Below are 24999 nucleotides of genomic sequence, written 5' to 3' on the forward strand. Positions count from 1 at the left end.
AAAAATTAGCTTGTCTGAGTCAAGGTCTGTGAATTTATGAGTTTCTTAGATATGGCTGAAAATGCCCAGGTTGAATTTGCCATGGAAATATTCCCACAGTCCATAGGCTCCATATTAGGCTCCTTGAAGGTAGGGAGGGATTGTTCCTTTTTGTCTTTGTCTGAATGTATTTTTAATTAAACAATACGATAAGGGCTGGGACTGAGGGGCAGGACCTTTGCATATGGACATCTGAGGGATGAGATGAGTCTGAAAGTCAAATCATCAGAGATGTAAGGCTAGACCAAACCTTAGTGGCCATGTAATTCAAATCCCCTTATTTTGCAGAGCGGGAAAGTGAGACCTGCAGAGGTTAAGTGACCTGGTCAGGGTCACACAAGCTAGCAAGTGGCAGAGTCAGGATTCAGGATGGTGGAATGCAGATGCTATTATCATGTTCCAAACCAATTTATTGTATTAGCGACATCAAAAGCTCATCTCGTCAGTCAAAAAGTACTAGGATTCCCTGAGTGTGGTCTAGGATTCCCTGAGTGTGGTCACTTCTACCTTAGATTAAAAATGATTTCCAATTTTAAAAAAACATACATTGAACTCAGTGGCTGTTAACTGTTGAGTTTTTAGGATAAAGGCTGAAGGCAATGAAAATTCAAAGAAATAGAATCAGTCAATGTTTGTGAGACAGAAAATACCTGCATCTTTGCCTGGGCATTAAAAGCATTGACTTGCCCATGGTCCTACAACTTTTATGAGTATGAGGTAGTACCTGAAACCAAATTTTCCTGATTCTCAGGCCATCTTCCACCCACCACACCACCCTGTGTTTCAGAGACTGAGTTCATTTACACAACAGACACAAACAAAGTTATATGGTGGTGATAAATCCAGGTGAGGGCAAAAAACACTTAGAATGTTACTTGTGCACATGGATTCCTATGTTTTGAGATATTTGAGTAACTGATGCTAGTTTTTAATATACCATTTGCTAAAAAGGAAAAATGTAATTAAATTATGTAGATGAAGCATGCAGACATTTTAGTTAATAGTTGATTAACTGGGTGGAAGCTAAAATAAGAGGACACAGGATATGTTTTCAGTCTGCTAGTCAAAAGCACCAGGGCATTACTTCATTTATAAAGAAAGCTGAGAGGAGAAAAGGAAGAAAACAAGGTGGACATATTAAGATACACTCACACACACACACACACACACACAACCCACAAGGGAGTAGATTTGTTAGAACTTCTGAAGGCTTATTTCCATCTCTGCAAAACAGATTCATAATAAAAAGAATGTGAATCCCAAGTTTTATAAAATACCAGTTAGATGCCTATAGAAATGAAGAGAAGTAGATCTGAAACAAGTCCACAGTTTATGGAGTACTGTTAATGAGAAAGGTCCAGTCAAATGCCTGAAAAAGCAATAAAGGTGTTAAGGTGTTCTCATGCCTATTAGTAGAATATTCCTGGAGGACATCCATGAAGAAATGCCTCTTCCTCCTGTGGCCTGGGTGTGATTTGCACTCCTGGAGAGAGCACCCCGTCAGTGAGATCTGAGACCCACAAAGCACAGGATTATCTGTAATAGGAATATGAGGCAGAAACCACGACAGACAGGCTTGCCTGCGGTTATATAAAAATGATCCAATTTCATTTTTACAAATATTCTAGAGCCGACACCCGACATGTCCAAAGAGGCACCCGCCTTCAAAGCAGCCGCCTTGTGACCAAATGCAGTACATCCATATCTCAAAACCTTTACTGAGGGCTTCCCATTGGACTGTCCCTAGGATTGGGGTAGAAGAAAACTCAGGCTCTGATATCATACCTAACTTTTAATCAAGAATGGCGTCACCTCATTCACTGAACTTGGCTCCAAATCATTTTTCTTTGCAAAAACTGAGTCTATCCTGAAAGGATGGAGATTTGCCACCATTGAGGAGACTGAAAAGATGTGGGAATGTGTTTTGATGAACTTTCAGAAGAGGAGTTCAAGAATGGTTCAAATAACGATGGCACCAGTGGGTTCATTTTATGGCCTCCGAAAGGGAAGATTTAGAATGAGACAATAGTCATTTGGCTATCTACACTCTGGTATGTGAATTAAAAAAAAAAAAGCAGTCACTTTATCTTACAGCTATTCCTTCTACCTCAACTCTACTAAACTTGGTGGGTGGCTACATAGAATTGACGGAAGGGGCCTGAGTGGTGATTACACATTCTTCCAGGTTATTGGGGAATAGAGTAGGCTGGAGGGGAATCACAGGATTGTGGTGGGCAGCTGAGAGTATGAGGCCAGAACACAGGCAGACAGGTGCTTCTGCTTAGGATTTGGTGGGTTCCCAGACACTCGGCAAACCTGGCAGAGTTGATGAGCTTTGTCATCAGTATTTCTCTTTAATGTGCCACCAGGTGATCCCTATGGTCATGAAAAAGATTTATCACAATATCAAAGCTAATAAAACAATTCTTCCCCTCCCCCCAAAAAATCATCAAAGCTACCCTGACACTAATCTGGACAAAGTAGAGGAAAAAACTTTTAAGTTTAATCTCTAACAATGAAAATTCTTTCTATATTTTGACATTTATAGAGAGAGATAATTCAGTTATGTATCAACTGGTCAGGTAGAGGGCTAAGTGGCATGCTAAGATTTCAGCAACAGGCTTGTGAAAATGAATTCAATGGTTTCCAGCAGATACTCATTATATGCCAATTTTGAGGCCAAAGGGAATAAGTATCTGGAATATTCATGCCTGGTGTCTCTCATAACCCTTCCTACGCCTGTTTTTTTTTAACTAGGTAAGAATTGTCAAGGTATCCTCACCTTTCTATTTGCCATTCATTTGTAACTGGATAGAAATTAATTTGGATGATGGGTAGCACCCATGAGGCTTTAAAATATTGTTGGACAACCAGCAATTCCTATAGGGCACAAATTCATTGGTTCATGTAACACATATTCTTTGAGAGCCTACTGTGTGCATGCTACTGTGTTTGATAGAGAAGTGAAAGTTGGGATTTTCTCATAACCTGATTGAGGGAAGATGTGCACGAGGGAAATATTTTAGCTACAACCCAAGGCAGTACAAGATTGAGTGTTAAAATGAGTGAAGACAGAAAGAAGGGACCAGTGTGAGCTGAAACAAAGGGAAGGGAAAGTAAGATCAGCTGAGCCTTGAAGAATGGGTGGCAACTGGATGGACTGAGAGGCACAGGAAGACGTTCCAGTGAGGGCAAACACCCAGCACAGGAGGGATTATCCTCATTTTGCATTTTTACCCATTTCTCTCTCTTTTCATGCATGGATCATAGGATCAGAGATTCAGAGCTGGAAGGGACATTCAGTGTCATTTGGTCCAACTTCATAATTTTATTGATGTCCAGTGAAATTAAGTGGCTTATGTATCATTATGCAGTTAGAATTTGAACTCATGTCTTCCTTACCTCAAGTCCAGGGGAAGTTAAAAAAGAGGAGAGGAAGTAATTTTCTATGTGATCTCAAGAGTTCTTTTATTTTTTCTTTTAGAAATTTGTGTTGGAATCATATTCAACCTCAGAAGCAGACTCATGGCAAATAAAGTGGGAAAACTCAACACAGAGTTATAGAGATAGGAGCACCAGAACAACAGCTGCTGATGCTCCTTCTTCTTCTAGCTTTGTTGAAGGCAATCCTTCCTTTCTCTTCCTCCCAACTTACCTTTAGGGGGTCCAGATCCGCCCTCCTTCTCTTTACTTTGTTCTGTATGGAAAGTACAAAGAAATGTTTGAGAGGATCTTAAAATAGACGGAAAACATTTGTAATTCTAGGGCTAGTAAGAAAAAGGGAAGTCAATGATTATCATCGCCATCATCATCAATCATCATCATCATCATTATCATCTTCATAGCTAGCATTTTCATAGCACTTACTATGTGCCAGGCACTGAGCTAAGCACTTTGCAAATATTATCTTATTTGATCCTCACAACAATCCTGAGAGGTAGGTGCTGGTCTTATCCCCATTTTACAGATGAGGAATGTGAGGCAAACAGAGGTTAAGTGATTTATCCAAGGTCACACAGGTTGAAAAGATCAGAACAAGGTTTTGAACACGTGTATCCTGACTCTGGGTCCAGCCCTCTTGCCACACAAGTCCCCTTGGTGCCTCCATTTTAGGAGGTGGGGATGAGGATGGAGTACATTCCAGGCATGCAGGACAGTCTGTGCAGAGACCTAGTAATACAATCCAAGTGCACGCCAAAGAAAAGATTAACCTATCAGAAGGTCCAGACTGGGTCCTTAGAATAACTGTGTAGAATGGAATTCTGCAGGAGTCAGATTCACATGCTCTCTTCTGCTCCTCCCAGCCCCAGCCCAAAGGGATTCAGTTATTAAAGCGTTAACAGAACTTTTTTTTCTTCCCCATTCATGGCTGTCTTCTCCATTCGGTGGTCCCATAGCATGGAATCTGAGGACTGTGTCATGGTAGATGCCAGGGTAGGAGAACGGCACCCAGCAGGAAGAGTGGGAAAGGCCACAGAGCACAGAGGGAAGAACTAGCCCTGAAGCCGGAGGGGTCAGGTTTGAATCCTCCTTCCGATGCTTGGACCTATGTGACCTTGGGCAAGTCATCCCACCTGGGCTTTGGTTCTCTAATCTTCGACATCTGAGTTGGACTCTGGGGCCAGGAAGGTCCCTTCCAACTATAACCCAGTTTTTCAGTCCCTACGTGCAGCGGTGCGGCAGTGACCGTCTGTTCCTTTTGGACAACAAACAGGCCATCCCATCTCAACAGCTGTGACTGCTCGCTGGCCCGTGTGGTGTCTTCCAGTAGATCTGGGAGCCTCAGAACCCCACCTCGGATACATGTACTAGCCGTGGGTCACCCTGGACAAGCCCCCTGTCCGGCTGGAGCCTTTGCCTCCTTTTCTGTAAAACGAGAGCGATGACAGCAGCTCTCTCACGGGGTCACAGAGGAACGCTGACTTAGAGCTGGATGGGAGCTCACCCCTCATCCAGCCCAATGGCTCCATTTTGCTTTTAAGGAAAATGAGGTATTTGTGAGGCTCAAATAAGATAATGGACATAAAGTGTGTTACCTGAGTTGTTGGGTGTGACTCTGAACATCACAAGGAAATGCTAAGTAACATGTAAATGATAAGGCTAACTTCAGATTTCCTTGTTATTTAGCCTATCACTTATCAGTGTAATTTTATCTAGCTTATATCTCTGATGTAGGTTTTATTTTTAAATAGTTGAAAATTCAACTTTTTGGACTTGACCTGTGATTTCATAGGTTTAGAGACATCCCAGGGACAAAACCACTCATGCAAGTGGCACTTGCCTTATGATTTATCGCCTTAGATAGTTGCCTGGGGCAGAGAGTGATTACAAATGGATGGTGCAGGATTGCATAGCTAGTATGTGGGAGAGGCAGGACTTGAACCCAGGCCTTTCTGCCTCCAAGGCCAACTTTCTGTCCATACAATGCACTTCCTTTAGTAGAGGTTTCCTAAATATAGAAAACATAGAGACTAGAGAGATAAGCCAGCTGCCTCCACTAACAGGCTCCTCAGCTGTCTTCTGGCATGGTGATGACCCTGAGACCTCGAAGGCTATGCCAGCAGGGCCCAAGCCCTGGTTGATCTTACCAAGAGCCTACCATGCTTCCAGCAAGGGTTGGCAAGAGATCACTGCAACCTCTGAAGAAAGGTCATGATGGTCACTGGTGAAGGGACTCCCCATACCAGTGGATCTCTGAGGGATGAAGGCATATTAGACAGCTTCCATTATTACCTGGCTTAAATGATGAATGCCGTCGTCCAGTTTCCTCCATCCAAGCCTTCCTCTAGTGCCTCATCTCGCTAAAGAGGCAACTGTGGGCTTTCGAGGGGCAATGAAACACAAGCTCTGGGAAGTCCGATCCAAGACCAGACAAAGGGCTTCAAGCATTTCAGTCCTCGTAATACTCTATGAGTTATTATTATGTCCCATTTTATAGCTGGAAAAACTAAGGCTGGGAAAGATGGCATGACTTGCCCATGGTCACAAAGCCAGTCGTATGCATGAGAGGCAGGGGCTGAACAGTAAGTCAGCCTGGCTGGGGATCTGATATTCTATGGATTACACACCCTCAGGGAATGCTGCCAAAAACCTGGACTCTTGATATGTCAAAGTGTTATCTGGGGTATGTTTACATTGTAAGTAGAGGCAATTCTCTAGAACATTTAAGTTCCAGAAAAGATGCTGATCTGCACGGATAGAAGAAAATCCTTGCTGAGAGCTCCCTACAATGATGACTGATAGGTCTAGTCAAAAATGGTGCGTGTGTGCTCGTGTCCACATGTGTGTATGTGTGCAGATTGGGATGACTTATCCATGCTCTCACAAAGATCACTGGGCAGCACCAAGTGAGAAAGCCAAAAAGAAATCTTATTTTGGTGACAGTCACACAAGTTAAAAAAAACCCCAAAAACAAAGGTTATGTCTGTATCAATCTATAGGAAGGAGCCGAGTGTGGCATGATGGGGGCAGAAATAAATCAAGCCTTCTTTGGAAGGCAGGATGTCTGTCAGGTGGAGAAAATATCCATGGAAGTAAGAGGATTCCGGAAAGAAGTGTGACACCTCTCTGGGCTCTGAAGTAGGTTATTTACGAGGTCTGGTTTAAAGTAACTTAGATGAAGATGTGTCATTTATGGTCTTATAATGATCATACCCTATCTCATGTTACTGTGAGGGCAGCATGATGTGGTGATAAAGAGCAGCCCTCAGAAGAGATGGGACTGACACCTAGGTTTGGATCCCACTTCTGTCACAACCTGGACGTGAGACCCGGGCCAACTCTGTCAGCTGAAAAGTTGCTCTGCATCGATGGAGGGAGTTTTCTCACTGGGAGTTCCCTACATGGACGAAATCATAGGCCCCAGATCCCTGCAAAATGTGTGTTGCTGCGGCAAGGTTTCTTTTGGTTTATTTTTCCAAATTGGATTGAGAGATTACTGTTGGTGTTGAAATTTCCCAAATATTTGGATTTAACCAAATGGCCTCTAAAATAGAGGCACCTAAACCCACAGACACTTCCGTAGGATGGGTAGCTAGAAACTCAGATTAGCTTAGCTGAAGCATCTATTAGCACCAGGCACTGCACTAAGCCCTGGGAATAAAAATAATAATCAAAAGGAAAGCCCCTGTTTTCAAGGAGTCTTACATTCTAAAGCGGAAAGATAATGCATGAAACAAGCTGAGAATAAGGGGGAAAGCTAAGAAGTTACTTCTTAAGCCACATCAGCCCACAGTGTTCTCAACCAACATTAATGGTGAAAACTTTATAATTAATAATAATATAATACAATTGGTTTAATTAACAGCATAATTAACAGTAGCTGGAAGGAACCTTAGGGATCAATCTCCTTCTTCAAATTTTTATATTCACTCATCTGGGTAAATGTTGGAATGCAAGTTCCCTGAGGACAGGAGCTGTTTTCCAATTTTGTCTTTGTGTCCCCATTGACTGGCACAGGGCACACAGTAAGCCCTTAATCTGTGTTTATGGAGTGGAGCTGAACTGAACTGAGGAGCAGAGAAGGAAGGTGACTTGCCCAAGGTTGATCAGTGGCAGAGCTGGGACTGTATCCTCTCTAACCTTTTAAAAATTTTGCTGGAGTCTTACATTATTTATTTCCAGCCTCACAAAACTTTTCGTGAATCTCTGTCTTATCTCCACGGTGTACTCAGAATCAGAACCATAGAATCACAGAATTTTGGAGTTGGAAGGAGCTCAGCACCATCGAGTACAGCCCACACTGGAAAGGAATCCCCACTAGAACTGAGCCGAGAAGCAGCCAGTCAATTCTGCCCGAAGGCCTCCAAGGAGGGGGAGCTCAGCGTCTCTTGAGGTGGCCCATTCCACCTCTGGACTAATTGTTCCATATCAAATCTACATTTGCTTCTTTGCAGCTTCCACTCATTTCTCTGCCTTCTTCTACACAGCACTCCTTCAGATCCTTGAAGACAGCTGTCATCTCCTCCCCAAGCCTTCTTTTCTCCAGTTCCTTCAAAAGATCCTTTGATGATATAGACTCAAGACTCAAGACTCAAGACATCAGCATGGTTGGCCTCCTCTGGCTGCTCTCCAGCTGATCAAGGCGGAATACCAAAGCTCCAGCCCCTTCTGGTTCCTAAAGGCTGTGCCTGTGTTAATGCGGTCCAAGACCATATTCTCTTTTTTGGCAGTCATAGCATATTGCTGACTCATATGGTGCTTGCCATCCACTAAAACTCCTAGATTTTTTTCTTCATACTGCTGTCTACATCCTGTAGTCATGCAGTTGATTTTTTTGATCCCAAGTGTTTACTTTACATTTGTTCCTATTGAATTTCATCTTGTTAAGTTCAGCTCAGTGCTCTAGATCTTTTTTTTTTCTTTTGGCTAGGCATTGGTGTTAAGTGACTTGCCCAGGATCACACAGTTAGTAAGTGTTATATGTCTGAGGTCACATTTGAACTCAGGTCCTCCTGAATTCAAGGCCAGTGCTCTATCCACTGCACCACCTAGCTGCCCCTTAAGTGCCCTAGATCTTGACTGACATCCAGTTTAGTGTCATCTACACAGATGATCATGTCATCTATGCCTCTAAAAAATGTTTAATAGTACATAGGCAAACTCAAATCTCTCTGTCACTATCTGGGTGACCTTGGGCAATTTGTTTAATCTCTCCGAGACTTGATTTCCTCACATGTAAAATGAAGGTTTAGATGGTCTCTGAGGTCCCCTGTGGCTCCAGACCTACACATCTATGACGCCTAGGGCCTTCTCCTGGAGCCTGTCATTGAATCATTAAGGATCGCTCCCAGAGCCAACCCTTTACTTAGAAGCCTCACAGTCGCGTTATCAGCTACTCCACACCTCTCCATCTTCTCCCCAAGACTGGCATGAGGTACTTTGGCAAAGGCTTTGTTAAAATCTAGGTGAATTATATCTACAGCATCCCCCTTAACTTTGCTGTTCTTGTTTAGTCTTTTTCAATCATGTCCAAATCTTTGTGACCCAATTCGGGGTTTTCTTGGCAAACATACTGGAGTGGTTTGCCATTTCCTTCTCTGGCTAATTTTACGGATGAGGAAAGCGAGGCAAATGGGGTTAAGTGATTTGCCCAGGGTTACACAGCTGGCAAGTGTTCAAGGTTAGATTTCAATTCAGATCTTCCTGACTTGAGGTCACCTAGTTTTCCCTAACTACCTGTTCAGAAACACTGTTGAAAGAGAGAATGAGACAAGTCTGGAATGACTTATCCTTGATGGAGGCATACTGGCAATTTGTAATCAATGCTTCCCTTTCTAGATGCTCAGTAACCATCTCTTTAAAGACCTACCCAAAATTTTCCCAGGAATCTAAGTCAAGCTAATGACTTTATAATAGGAAGACTCTTCTCTTGAGTTTTTTAAAAAATCAGTACAAAATGTGTCCTCCAGTTCTGCAGCACTTTTTCTGTCTTTCATCTTTTTTCAGTTGCATCTCCCAGTTCTTTCAGCTTCTGACAACGTGATTCATAGGTGACCTGGTTCATTAGGGGCAGCTAGGTGCTCTCTCACTGTTCCCTTACTCATCCTGTACATCGACTTGATGGTGGTCTCAGCCCTGCTACCAACTGTGTGACCCTGAAGCAAATCACTTCCCCTTTCTGGGGCTTAGTTTCCTCATAGTCCCTGCCCTCAAGGAGCTTATGGTTGTCGTTTTAGCGGTTATCTACCTAGTGAGGGGTGCACAAGAACAGAGCTGGTCTTTGGGCAGGGGTCAAAGGAAAAGCACTGTGTGCTTGAGTACAGCTTCCTTTGCTTGTTTGGGCCATCACAACCCTACCTAAGTTAACACCAGCCTTTTTTTGCTCTAGAGGCACCACCACAAACCACACATGTGAGGGTCATCACCAAAAGCACGTCAGCTGAAGAAGGACAGGGACGTCCCCCCACAGAGCTGGCAGCACCGGAGGGGGAGAGGAGAGACAGACCCTGAATACAGGGTGACATCACTGCTGAGGAGGCTGCTACGGTTGGGGAAGGGCTGGGCTACAGGAGGACCTCTCTGGGATCCTTGTAGATGATCTAGCTCCTTCTTCTCGCTTGCACAGATGATCTAGCTCCTTATTCTTGCTTGCACAGGCATCGTGGCAGAGTAGATAGTGTTGGGCTCAGAGCCAGGAAGACCTGGGTTCAATTCCTACCTCTGATCCTACTGACTATATGACCCTGGGCAAGTCACTTAACTTCAGTGTCCTGGGCGACCCCCTTAGACGATAAGTTGCAAAGAAGGTGCTGAACTCCATTGGTGAAAGTAATTTCATTGCCCAGGAACTCCCCATGTTAATGAAATGGCAGATCCAGTCCTTATCTCCTTATCCCTCTAATCTTACTAGTTAAGTGTTAAACTCAGTTGTTTCCATACGGCAAGTAATATCAGAACCCTCTACATTCATCACCTCAGGTCAAAGCCCTGAGTGCCCCATCCTAGTTATGTCTCTGGTTAACGACACTTTACAAAATCAGCCATAATTCCTTCATAGTAGTTAGCTCTCAGTTGGCATATAAACGTGGCAACCAGTGCAGGTGAAAAACATTTGGATGGGTGGGTTAATTGCATAGACCAGATAACAACTCACCATGCAGCACATTCACTCACCTTCAGGAGGTGGGGCTGGTGCTTCATTTTCTAGAAATTGAAAAAAAAAAGTAGTGAAATTACTGGGCTTTGTTGACATAGAGAAAAGCTTTAACTCAAGGTCATGCTCTCTTAGAGCTCAGTCTTAGTTTAGGACAGCCATCTTACTTAGGTGTTCCATTGACAAGGACTTGGAAGGGGACAGAGACAGCTCAGCATACTTGTTTTTTATTCCTTTATTCATTATTTCCTGAAGCACCAACTAAAACTATACCAATCAATATGTCTACGGCATACATTATTATGGTGAACTGATAGTCAATATGTTATAATAGAAAGACTAGTAGACTTGAGAATCCCAAGTCTGATTTCCACTATGGATGCATTCATGGGCCTATAGGAAAGTTGTTTAAATGATCTAGGCCCCAGTTTCATCATCTGCGAAATGAGAATAAAAATATGTTAAATACTTCTCTCACAGAGTTATTGTGAAGCTCAAATGAGGTAATATTTACAAAGGACTTTACAAACTTTAAAGCATATTTATATCAATGCTAGCTATTGTTATCATAGATTCAGTGAGTGATTACCTTGGTGAAAAGATTTATTTTCACAGGAAAGTGGTAGCTCTGTTAAGGAATGCTCAAAGGTGAGGAGGGGGACTTCAAGACCACACTTCTGCAGGTGGAGGGAGGACTGCACTGCTATTAAGGTCAAGAATAGAATCCTTTGAGATAAATGGTTTGGGACACACATTTGAATGCCACCTCCCTGTCTACATGAGAGATTTCTTTAGAAATGGTGACCAGACATAAGATCAAAGCCACTGGACAGAACGGCTTTCTCTTCTCTTCCATCTGCTAAACATTGGAGGAGTCTTCAAGCCTCTCCCTGGAGGGGTTGGTGTAGGGCTGGTCCCTACCCTAGGGGAAATGGCAAACCATGGACACGTGGAATCTAAAGCCCTAGACCTTGGGTCCTTTGCTGCCACTTCTGTTTCATTTCTTTCCGAAGTATAGGTGACTAAATAGTGATCTTGAGATGGGCGTGTCCAACTTTGGAAGCAACCTTGTGAATTCAAGAGGTCCAGAGACCCTGGGTACCTTGGCTGGAACTGACTGAGAGCAGGGGGTGTTTCTGCTTTGGAGACAAGGAGCTCAAGCCCTGGGCCTGTCTTGCCACTAAACTAAGCTTCCGGCAGGCCAGCAAAATACCAACAGATAGGACAAAAGAAGGTTAAATGAAATTAAAAGGAGTGGTCCTTGGACGTCCAGGAGCTAATAACCAAAAAGAGGATGGCAGTGAGGTATTTTGCCAATTCTAAAACATGTGGTCACAACAGTTGATCTCAATATGAGGTGCAAATTAATTCCTTGAATGAATCAGAAAGGATTCCTGCATAGTTTCAACATGACCTATTTAAGCAAGATTTTGACTCTGATTAATCAGAAATGAATAAAAGTAAAAACATTGACTTTGATTATCACCATCTGAGATGACATTGAAACATATGGTGTCCAGAACACAGGAGGCCTTATACTCTGCTCTGGTCAGATCACACCACACCTAGAATGCTGTGTTCAGTTCTGGCCGCTACATTTTAGGCTGGATACTGACAAATAAGAAAGCGTTGAAAAGACAGCAACCAGGATGGCAAAAGGACTGGAGACCACGCCATGTGAAGATCAGGTGTGAGTTCAAAGAATGTTTAACTTCGATGAAGGAAGAGTTAAGGGAGACATGAAAGATTCCGTAAAGTATTTGAAGATCTACCTTGTGGAAGAAGAAGAATTTTTCTACCTGTTCCCAGAGTACAGAGTTAGGAGCAATAGGTAGAAGCCAAGATTTTGGCTCATAATGAGCTGTCTAAGGAGATGCTGTGTTCCCCACCAGTGCATATCTTTAAGGGAAAGCTGAATGATTTCTTACTGGAGAAGTAGTAAAGGGGACAGATAGTCTCTGAAGGTCCCCTAAACTCCAGCCATTCTGTGAAATTTTGTGGTACTTTTGTTGAGTCCAAGCTATCTTGTGCTATTAAAATATATTTTTTCAACACTAATATTCTCTCAATGATGCCATGTGGCCATTAATCATAGAATATCATGATCTCAGAAGAGTAAATGTCAGGAGACCCAAAAAGTACTAAAAAGATGAGTGGTCCGTGAAAATTGTTGTACAATGTCACTAATAATGATTTGTATGTGATAAATGATGTTGTATTCACATTGATGATTAGAAAGGGATGTGGGCAAGCCCTTTTGTTAGAGCAGGGGTTCTTAACTGCTGTTTTGTCATGGACTCCTTCGACAATTCTCTGATGAAGCCAAAGGACCTTTTTTTCAGAACAATTTTTTTCTTCAAAATTCATAATAAGGAAATGCCAAATTTCAGTTAGAGGTTAGTGAAAATAAAAATGGAATATTTTCACCATCCAAGTTTATAAAACCCTTGGAGTCTAACCATGGACTCCTTGTGATTAATGACCCTAGGTTAAGAACTCCTGAGTTAGAACAAGAAATAACAGATGGGCAGCCTAAGTACTAGATAAATAAAATTTTAAAAGAGTTCTATTGGACTAGTCTAATTGGGTAGATCATTTATGTAGAATTCATGAAGGATATGGACAAGAATCACAAAAGATGAGAATAGAAGGATAGAATGCAATCTGCACTACTATAGGGAATACTGAGACTGATGATATCATGAATATACTGAAGTCTGAAAGTAAGTAAATAAGAGAAACAATGAAGCTTTTAAAAATACACATGTTGTCCTGGATGAAGCAGAGTGATTTAATTAACTTCTTTGGAGATATAGACATTTATCTACTACAGTATTATGCACACAATTGTCACTTTTGGAAGGTGATAGAGAACTTGGCCATGAATCACCACTCATTTCAACCTCTGCTTTTTACTATGCACATTTACTAATTTATAAATCTTTATTAACCATAACCACTCTGTCATACGCAGACAGAAACAATCCCAACTGGTTTGTACCATTTAAAGGTAATTTATCAATGGACAACTTGGGGCATTTTGGGCGAGGGGCTTAGGGAAGGGTTTTTTTTTTCTCTTCTAAGTTACTAGACACTTTTAGTGGTTTAAATTTTGCCTTAGAAATGTGACACAGTCACATTCCACTCTATGAGCTTGGCCATGGAGATGCTGTTATTTCCAAAGATCTAATAAGAACAGAACTTTCTCACACTTGTTGAATAGCTCCAGATGCACTGAACAGGTGAATCTGTGAAACCTGAGCAGGCCAACTGCTGAACTAATTTCAAAGAGGAGAGGAAGATGTGCAGTACTTGGGGAAAAGGATGGTGGAATGTGGAAAACAGAAGGAAACCAGTGATGAAACCATATCTTTCCTGTGATTATTACATAAGCCAACCAACACTCAATCGTTTAACCCAAAGGAATGCTAAGCAGGATCCTAACAGCCTGATCTCACCTCAGTTAGTCACACTTTGCTGCTTACCCAATGTTTTTTTCCATTTATAACTATTGCTAGGGCAACAGGCCAGTGATATCCAGTAATTAATTCTTCATATAGCTTTGCTTCGCCCAATTACCAGATATTTTTGCATTTGTGAAATGTTTTTGGTTTTTTGTTTTGTTTTTAGAGATTATTCTTTACATTAAATTGCTCTTCAATTAACAAAGATTTATTTTCTTTCTCTCCCATTGTGCTCCTCTCCACTCCCCATCCAGTTGAGAAGGGAAAAAGTAAAAACAAAATTCTTATAACTAATACACAAAGCTAAGCGCTATTTGGCGGGCTGTGGGCCAATAATGTCCAATAATTTATTTTTTAAAAGATTATTTTTATTTGAAGGTTCCCAAGATCTTAATGCAGGCTATGTACTGTTTATTTCATATACTATAGTACACTGACATCCTTTGCACATTTCTTTTAAAATTCAAATATTCATAGGACCATAGATTTAGAGCTGGAAAAAAATGCCAGAGGGCATTTAATCCAGCCCTTTCATTTTACAGATGAGGAAACCGAGTCAGAGAATTTAAATGACTCCTCCAGGATCACATAAATTGTCAGTAAGAGAGCTGGGATTTAAACCCGAACCCAAAGGCAGTAAATCTTGGGCACCCCTTAATTCTAGTGTTTTGCCTCTGTTGATTATTTCTCATTTACCCTGTACGTAGCTTGTTTGAACAGAATTGTTTTGTTTACATTAGACTGTGAGCCCTTTGAGAGCAGGGGCTGGCATATACCTTCCTTGTATTGCCAGCACTTATCTCCTGGAACAAAGCAGGCACTTAATAAATGTTTATTGACTGACTGACCTTTCATTGCACCGAATTGTTCTGCTTCTCCCCACCCCCAACATATTCTCACGATGACTCACTGGAGTGGACTAGCCAGGCTGCTCTGTGAAAGCACAGGCTCTTCATCTGAGGTTCACAGAGAAATTCCACGGGTCCATGAACTTGGATGCAAAAAACCCCCTAAAACCCTACATCATTATTGTCACTAATCTCTAACTGAAATTTCGTATTTCGTTCAATCATTTAAAACCATGATTCTGAGGAGTCCAGATGCCAAGGGATCTCTGCATGGTTAAGAAGGCCTGCATTAGAGATCATTCCAGTAGAGTACAAAATCTCACAGGTCCTACCAAGTTAAAGACCTTCAGGTACAGACAATCTGACCCCAAGATGGACCACAGTACCATGACTGGCCTTTCTAGGTCTAGAGAAACCTATGACCAGAGTGATCTTGGGGTGATGAATTTTTTGGCCCCAGAAATTCTTTTAAGACCATTACTAAGTTGTCCAAGAGATGCAATCTGCCTTGGTGAAGGCAGTGCCCACACCAAAAAACTCATGGATCGTTAGAGTATTGTAGAATCTACTCTAATATTTCCTGGACCATAGGTCAAGAGATGGGTGCTTGCAAGAATTCATCAGGTAGATATGCAGCTTCTAAGATGATCACAAAGAAGTATACGAAGCTATAAAGGCAGACAGAAAAAAATGTAACCTACCAGCCTGGTAGTAGACAGACAGTGAGGAGACTATATCCAGGAGTGCAATTAACAGACACGGGGAAAGTACAACTGTTGCTGAGATACCATTTCCAAAAATGCTTTCATGTCTTAGCCATGTCAGAAGAGGAACCCTCAGCCAAAGCATTTTATTTTCAGAGATCTGAGCAGAGACATGGAAATCTAGTAACAACCCTGCAGCTCTCTGGGCATGTCATTGGCAGAATGTCATTGTGATCGAAAAGGGCAACCAATACCAAAGACAATGGCAATAAGAATTTTCAAAGAGGACGGATTGTTCAGATCCAGGACCTTCGCTTTTGTCATCTGTAAAATGGGAATAACAAAGCTGGATCTGCATAGCTCACCCGGTTGTCTGGCGAAGGTACTCTAAACTGTAAAACAGAATCTATGTGTGTGCTATTACCTCTGAATGAATAAAGCATTTACTAAATGTTTACTATGTGCAAAGTCATGTGTGTGTGTGTGTGTGTGTGTGTGTGTGTGTATGCGCACGCGCAAATAGTAAAGGAAGATGGTTCCTGTTATCAAGCAGCTCATGTTCTAATGGGGGAGACCACACAGGTACATAACAAACAGTGTATGATATCATATATCCTTAAAAAGTGGTATAAATGACAAGCTGAACCATAAAATATGTATCTATATGTATATATACACTAATATATATATACACTATAAATTTCACACAGGAAAAATAGTAACTGACATTTATGTAGCTTATTCACATTTTCAAAGCATATTATATGTATTATCTCAATTGAGCCTCCAAATAACCCTGTGACTGCATTATTACCTTTATTTTACAGATGAGGAAACTGAGGCCCAGAGAGATTAAGTGATTAACCCACGGTCATACAACTAGGAGGTATCAGAGGCAGGAGCTGAATTTAGGTGTCTTGACTCCAAGTACAGCACTCTGTTCACTGTGCCTCTCTATTCATAATTATTCCAGTATTCTGAGTTAACAACAAATATATATTAAGCACCTACTGCCTGCAAGACACTCTGCTAGGCCCTAGGGATACAAAAAAAACCCAAAACTGAATCGTCGGGGGTGGGGGGGGGGGGCCCTTCCAGGTGCTTATATTCTACTACTGATCTGATGCAAATAACTCTTCTAACAGCTGAAAGATTGAAATTACAAGGGAAAACAATGATTAGATTACTTAGGCTGAAAATCAACCGGTTGAACTAGCTTATTTTTCCATCACCCCAGCATCTAATTTACTTTGTTACATACCTTGCTGTTGTTGTTCTGGACTTGAGGTTACATCCCAACCACGCAGGAAGCTCGCTAGTGAGAATTCTCTCTCTACCCATTGAGAACGGGACACTGAGAGTTGTAACTTCACTGGTGTCCCACAGCTAATATATGTCGGAAGTGAGACTTGTCCTCCAACTCCAAGGCCAACCCTATGCTTTATACCACCCTGCCTTTCATTTTACACCAAAGAGAATAGTGCTATTTATGTTAATTTTAATGAAATGCTAAATGAATGAATGAAATTTATGGATAATAGCATCATTGTTCTCAATAGCAGGAAAATTTTTAGAAATGTATGGAAATATCTGTTCCTTCCAACTACTATTTGATTTCTCTCCTTTTCATGGCTAAAATTTTCAGATTTGTCTCCGCCCCCTCCCATTTTTTTCATCACTACCTCCAGTAATCTGACTACTATCCTCACCTTTTTTTATGGTATTTGATGACACTGAATGTCTCCTTCCTATTATGCCGTACCATCCTTGGGCCCCTCTTCATCTTCTTTGCTAATCCCTCTTCTCCATTCTGTCCTGTTGTGGGTAGCATCACAGTACTAAGGCCTAGACTCTGCCCCTGTGTATGATCACTTTCTAAGGAAGATCATCCAGTAACAAAACCTCAATTCTATACTTAGAATATACAGATTAACCTCAACTGGAAATCTCTAAACCTAAAAGATACTTGGATGTCCCATTGAAATCTGAAACTCATATGTGAAATACTGAATTCAGCATCCATCCTTCTTAAGAATAGGGATTTTCATTCGTTGTCTTTATATCTTCAGTACCCAGCTCAGTGCCTGGCACATGGCAGAAACTTAATAAATATTGGTTGAGTGATTGTTCCTCCATGAAAGGGACCCATTTGTAAGTTCCTGGTTACCAAAACAATAACAACTCAGTTTTACCCCAATGGCTCTGCCCATTAAGCTAGGTAGCTGGTACAGTAGATAAGAGTACTGGGCCTGGAGTCAGGCAGACGTAAGTTCAAATCTGGCCTCAGATACTTAGGAGCTGTGTGACCTTGAGCAAGTCATTTATCCTTCCTGCTTTAGTTTCTTTTTCTTTAAAATGGGGATAATGATAATAGTGCATGCCTTCCAGAATTGTTACAAAGATAAAATAATATTTGCAAAGTGAACCACAAACCTTAAAGTACTATATAAATACTAGCTACTGGGTATACTTACATCTGTATAACTAAGATAAAAATTAATACAAAGAGAGGAAGTATGGCGTAGTGAACAGAATCAGGTCTGGGAGTCAGGGTTCAAATGTTACCTCTGGGTTTTTTTAAATGTTTTTTCCCCCCAGTGATTTTATTGTTTTGCTTTTTAAACTAAATCAATTCCCTTTTAACATCTTGCACATATAACATGAGAAGGAATCCATCCTGTGTTCAGAAACAGGTGGTAGCACCAGTGGGTGGGAGGGGGAGGACCACTTTTCTCCAGAGAGGTGATGCTGCTAAATATTCACAGTATGCCCAGTGTGATACATTAACTTGGTATGTTTATTGTCATCTCTGGACTAGTAGGAAAATGTCTTCATTTAGCACTTAAACTAAGTGCTAGCTGATTTCACTGCGTTCTGACTCATGCCTCCACTCCAGCAAGACTCTATCAGCCCTCCGACACAAGCTTTACCCACTCCCCTTCATTTGAACAATTCAATTCAACTAAACAAAAGCACTGGCCAGGCTGAATCAATAGGTGGGCAGAGAATGGGCCAGATGGGCTGACACATGCTTGGTTCAAGTTACTGCTGACTCCCACTTAGCAAAGGCTCTATGGAAGAGATAGGATTTCAAACATTTGAAGAGAAGCTACTTCTGTTTCTAATAGGAAATGGCCTTCCAGGTATTGGGAACACGAAGAGGTTTGGAATCAGGAATTAGAAAGCAGGACAGTTGAGGCTGGAGGATTGCTTGCAGAAGCTATTTTAGAAGAGATTTGTTCCCTGACAGGGGGAGTGGAACAAAGGGCCTCAAAGTCCCTCCAACTCTAAAATTTCATTTCATTTCAATTGAACAAACTTTTTTTGTTGCTATTTACTTTCTTTTCTTTTTTGTAAATTTTAATCTTATTTTATTAATTTCTTTTGTTTTAGATAATCTTAATTTTCTACCATATCCCTCCACTCTCAGCTAACCATCAAACTTAACCATTCTTTGTACAAAGATTTAAAAAGAATGGCAAAAAAACCCCACAAAAATTCAGCAAAACCAATCAAAACACATACACTATGTCTGACAATACGTGCAATATTCTGACTCTGCCTCAGCAAGGGAGGGAAAGTGCATTTTCTCAACTCTGCTTTGGGGCCAACTTGATCACCATAATGATGCATTGTTCAGGGCTGAGTTTTTGGTTGTTGCAATTATTTTTCCCCTTACAATAAATAAGCATTTATTAAGCACCTACTATGTGCATCATACTATGCTAAAGGAAAGGGACTAGAAGGAACTGTGAGTTCATTGAGGGTAGGACACTCTTAGTCTAGAGCTTTCTCTACCAATGCCAGTCAGGAACTTCCATTTATAGTCTGAGAGATTTGCCTAAAATTTTTTTTACTTAGAGATTAAATAACTTGCCCAAGACCACCCGGGGGTCTTGGTTCCCCGGCCAGTACTACCTCCCTACACCAGGCTGTCTCTCTGTGCTACAGAATATAAAGACAAAACAAACAAACCTCATGGAGCTTACACTCTACAAATAGGAAGGGAGAAGAAAAGAGAGGGTAGGGTTAGGGTAGACAGGGTAGAGGAAAAGGTGAAGGAGGAGGAGAAGTGGAGAGGAGAGGAGATGAGGAGAGGAGATGAGGAGAGGAGAGGAGAGGAGAGGGGAGGAGAGGGGAGGAGGAGAGGGGAGGGGAGGAGAGGGGAGAGGAGGAGGAGAGGGGAGGGAAGGGGGGGAGGGGAGGAGACAAATGTCAATAGTGATCCCCTCTTACACCCATTTCCCTGATATAATTAGATATAATTGGGTTTACATGGTTTAGGTCTTCACGCTTTAAGGTGGTTTCGGCTCCATCTCCCCTTTGGGTCATAAACTCCTTTAGCCCAGAGGAGCCCTTCTACTGAGCTCCAAAGAACAACCAGAATAACTCCAGGCACACAACAAATGTCCATTACACTTTGCTGACAGACTGTCCCTCTTAATACAACAGCTTCATCTCTTCAGCTGTCAAGAAGGCAAGCTATGCCTTCTAAAGTTCACTGGGCGAGTTTCTCATTCTGTATTACCCTCTGGGAACACTGTGTCTTCTAATGATGACCCTCGTTCTGGCTGAACGAATTCTCCCAAGCCACATCATTTAAGTGTCTTCTTACTGTTGCCACATGCCGTCTTTGTCTTAACAAGAGTCTGACAGAGATTAAAGCACAGGCTCTGGCTCTGTGATGAGAGATTCCTTGCTTTTCAGGGCTTCTTTCACTGGGGATGAAAAGCTTACAATGTAGCTTTATCAACCTATTTGCTCCACTATTTCCTTAGCAAATAGAACTTCATTTTAGAATGTTAGTTGCATTCTGTATTGCAATATAAATTCTCCTTAGGTCTTAAGCAAGCAGATGAAATGTATCTGAGGGACATTGTTGGAGGGAATATAATGATCTATCAGTCAACCAATAAACATTTACTAAGCACCTACTATGTTTCATGCACTGATATGAGATCAGAGATCAAAGTAAGTAAAAAAACCCACTACTCCAAAGGATGTACATTTCATTCTTTGGCATGTTTTAGTGCAGAATTGATGGGGGAGAATTTACCTAGCAGCAAAAAAAAAAAAAAGAAAAAAGAAAAAAAATTCTCATGGAATTACCCTCTGGAACTCGAATAAAAAGAACTACAGAAACACTTGTCTGTTGAAAAAAAATTATTTTTTTAAATAAGGAGGTTGCACTTTATGATTTCTAAAGTTCCTTACTGCTCTAAATCTATGACTCTTTATTCAATAGACATTTATTAAGCACCTGCTATGTGCCAGGCATTAGGATTACAGAGCCAAAAAACAAAACATGTCCTCCTTCAACGAGCAAAAGTGCACATATGCTATCTGTCATCTCAGGCCTTCTTAATCTTAATAAGATTATGAGAAGACAAATCTTCAAGGATTACTTTAGAAGTATTAAAGTGACACAGACACTAGCTGTGTGACCCTAGGCAAGTCACTTTACCCTGTTTGCCTCAGTTTCCTCATCTGTAAAAGGAGCTGGAGAAGGAAATGGCCAACCACTCCAGTATCTTCGCCAAGAAAACCCCCAAATGGGGTCATGAAGAGTCGGAGACGACCAAAAAACGACTAAACAACAACTAAAATGAAGGGGACTGAGCTGTCCCAAGAGCCACCTATGTTGCATCGTCTTTGTGCGGGGTGGGAGCGTCCAGCACCTGCAGTTAGCTCGGTTGGCTTGCCTGCCCATGTATCATCTTTTCCACTTCCCCAGGACAGACTCTCCCTCTCCCTGCAGCACTAAATACTTTTGAAAGGCTGGATCTATTTGTGGCTGTTTTTTCCATACGGTCACCTACTGTAAAAAGGCCCAGGTATGCCACCAATGGCATTGCTGCATGGCATGTGCCATGGGATCCTGACACACACGCATGGCAGCTCTAAACTGGGATGACTGTACATGGTGTTTCTGCAGCTCTATAAAGGACTTGGTTCCTTTCCAAGGGGAGCCCACTTCTTGCTCTCAGTAGTCAAGGGTTTCATAATTAGTCATTTAAAGGAAAAGAAACCTTGCACAAACCTTTTGGAAAGTGTCTTCCAGCATCATGGGAAGAAGACCAGAGTCAGAAGCCCAGAGTTCTACTCTGGGCTCCATCTACACCACTAACTGGAGTTAGGCTTAGGGTGATCCTGAGCAAGTCACTGCCTCATTCTTGGCCTCAGTTTCCTCATTTGTAAAACAAGGGCATTGAATCACATGATCACTAAAATCCTAACATTTTACGATTAAATGAGAACATATTAATCATTAATTAAATGAGATAGTACGTGGAAAGCACTTGCATACCTGATAGTATTCTTATTCTTGTTTACAAAAGCAACCAAAAGCCTTGCTCTGTTTCTCCACAGAAGCCTAGAGTGAGAAAGCATGGCACAATGGATAGGGTGTTGGACTTATCAGGAGGAAGACCTAGGCTCCAATGCTATCCCTAACACTTACTAGCTGTGCGACCATGGGCAAAGCATTTAACCTCTCAGAGCCTCAGTTTTCTGATCTGTAAAATGGGAATAATAATATCTGTTCTGTTCTTACTTCACAGTGTCACAGCAAGGCTCAAACAATAAAATGTGCATCAAGCACAACCTTAATGTGTTTTACAATTCTAACAAAGTCAGAGCTATAGGTGTTTTTCCAGGAGAGCTTAGGTGACAGAGCTATGAAACACTGGAACTGGGTACAGAAACCCAGGTCTTTAGACTCCAAAGTGCCCTTTCCCCCCCGACAAAAGTTAGATTGTGAAATTAAAACCTTTCATTGGACCACAGTAAATAAATCAATTTGTATGTAAAGTAAAAAACAAAAATGTCACTCCTCCTCCCTGGAGTGAGACAGTAAATGCCCAGCATACTGGATCAATAGAGCGTTAAACGGAAGAACAACACTAGACCTCTGTAAACTAGACCATCCTCAGCTTTGCGGCTTTTTTTGCTTGAAGCTGCTTTTGTTTCCTGTCAGGAGCAGATCACTCCACAGTACTGGAACACACCTTAGGGGTCACCAAGAACAAACAAATGAAGAAATTCAGAAGTGACAGAGAAGTGAGCCCAAGGTCACACTGATAAGTGTAAAGTCCAGAATTTAAAAACAAAACAAAACAACAAACCAAAAACCACATTATTATGTCTCAGTCCAAGGAAGAGAATTTTCAATTCAACATTTCTGAAATGCCCACTTATGCTTGGCAGTCGGTAGAGACAAAAATTTAATAGTCTCTGCCCTTGAGGAGCTTATACTCTACATAAGCTGATTATCGTCAAGTTTACCAAGATTTAGTTTGTTCTCTCATTTAACCTACATTGGATCCAGGCCCCTAGACATTAGCTAGTTCATTGGTAGCTCAGCCTCTTGGCTTTGGCCCAACATTTGGGGGAAAAAAAAACACCCCAGATTAGAAGATGAGCTCTTGACCATTCTCCAAGTAATATTCATTTCACATTATTCCATAAGGACATTGCTGGGCAGGGGGGATGGAACAAGGTGGAGGGTGGAGGCATGGGAGATTCCACGGAGCTCTTGCTCCGAGCCTTCTTTGGGCCTCTCATTAGGTTCCTTTTTAAAAATAGAGGAAGGAGATGCCTGATGCCAGGTGTGACCATAAAAAGAAAATTCGCCAGCAGTGAACACAGTGGCTGTCAATCAGTCGCCCATTCGCATATGTTTATATGTAATATTCCTCATTTGCTTAACTCAGGAAATCTCAGTCTCTCTTGTGCCCACTGAGAACAAAATCTGGAAGACTGAATATGTGATACTATGACTCTAATTACTTTAAGGCATTTTCAGCCGTTGCTGGAATAAGGATAAAATCTACATACTCCCAAAATTCAAGTATATTATATTCATTTAAAGAGGAGTACGGTATAGTGGAAGGAGCACTGGGTTTGCAATCTGAGGACCCTGCTTTAAATCCTTGTCCAGCTATACTTCTGAGTGGCTTTCAGCAAATTGCTTCTCCTAGCATTTGTAGGTCCTTTCCCCTTTTTTATGTAGATCAGGGTTTCTTAATCTGCTATCTACAGATCCCTCAGTTTCCATGAACTTGGAAGGGAAAAATATTTTGATAACAGTATTTCCATAGGGGTCCTTGGGCTTCACCAGATGACCAAAGAGGTCTATGACACACCAAAAGGCTAAGAACCCTTGGACTAGATGATTTCTAAGGTCTTTTAAAAAAATCCAATGCTCTTACCTCTATGATCAGCTCTGATGAGAGAAATATACATTCACCTGCTCAGAACTAATTAATTCATGTTAAAATACTCAAAGGGCTGTCACATGGAAGAGGGCTTAGATTTGTTCCACTCAACCCCAAAGAGCAGAACTGGTAGCAAGGACCTGAAGTTGCAAATAGGTAAGTGGAGGCTTGATTTATAAAGTAAAGCTTCTTAACAATAAGAAACCTCTGGAAGCAGAACAGGCTGCTCCAAGAAGTGGTGTGGGGGCTCCCTCCCTAGGGGTCTTGAAGCAATTGACTAGATGTTAGGAGGGGCTCTGTTCTGTGCATGACCTCTAAGGTCCCTTCTAACTCTGAGCCTCCAGGAAAGGGGAACACCCTATCACTAACTATACCCAGAGCAAAAGGACAGGTTGTTAGCCATTTAACAGCTGAAAATCTCTGACTAGTCAGAAGACCCGAGGCCTAGAGGAGAAGGGGCCTCAGAGGGCATTTAGTCTAATCTCCCCACTTTTCAGATGAGGAAAATAAAGCCCAGGGAGATTCACTGACCTGCCTAGGGACACCCGGGGAATAAATTTTGCAATAGAATGGAAAGTGGAGCACTGGTGGTAGAAATCTCTCTATAGAATCAATCCAATGTATATTCCAATATGCCAACAGACCCGTGATCTCGGTGATGTTATGCTCCCCCCAACAGTGCAGATCGCCATCCACCCCAATGTGCCCATCCTGCGCAACTCTCCTCTGTGTCCTCTCACAAGTTCACTCTAAAGGGGGTCCACCTGACTCATCTACACATTGAATCCAAACTATGAAACAGGGAACCATATTTATAGTTGGGCTTAATTATGTGGGGAACATGGAGACATTTTAGCTCATTCCTTTGGCAGAAGAGGGAGTCAATCACCCCAGGGAGTTAGAAGGGGGCTGTGACAATAGTAGTTTAGCCAGACTCTACCTTCTCAGAATATATTTCAAAAATGAATTGAAATGAGAAAGAACTAATGAATAATTAGCTTTTCTGTTTTCTTTGGTCCACGAACTTTTTAAAGCAGGAAAGTCCTGTTTTTCCAATAAAAATTTTTATGGATCCCTATATTAAAAAATATTAGCTGTTTAGAAAATAGCTCTAGGGGAAAGAGGAAACAGAGA

General features: G+C 41.7%; 1 protein-coding gene across 1 annotated transcript in view; it reads right to left on the reverse strand.

The window, feature by feature from the left end:
• The window catches only part of MYBPC1 (myosin binding protein C, slow type), a 73260-nt gene extending 68416 nt beyond the window's left edge, over positions 1-4844 (reverse strand). Inside the window, exons 1-2 of the mRNA XM_027855798.1 lie at positions 4706-4844; positions 3695-3736 (exon numbers count right to left, since the gene is read on the reverse strand). Of these exons, the coding sequence (XP_027711599.1) occupies positions 3695-3736; positions 4706-4844 (181 nt within the window). The remainder of the gene's footprint in view (positions 1-3694; positions 3737-4705) is intronic.
• Between the last annotated feature and the right edge of the window lie 20155 nt (positions 4845-24999).

Source organism: Vombatus ursinus, unplaced genomic scaffold, assembly GCF_900497805.2.
Source record: "Vombatus ursinus unplaced genomic scaffold, bare-nosed wombat genome assembly UNPS02011334.1, whole genome shotgun sequence".
NCBI classification, from domain to species: domain Eukaryota; kingdom Metazoa; phylum Chordata; class Mammalia; order Diprotodontia; family Vombatidae; genus Vombatus; species Vombatus ursinus.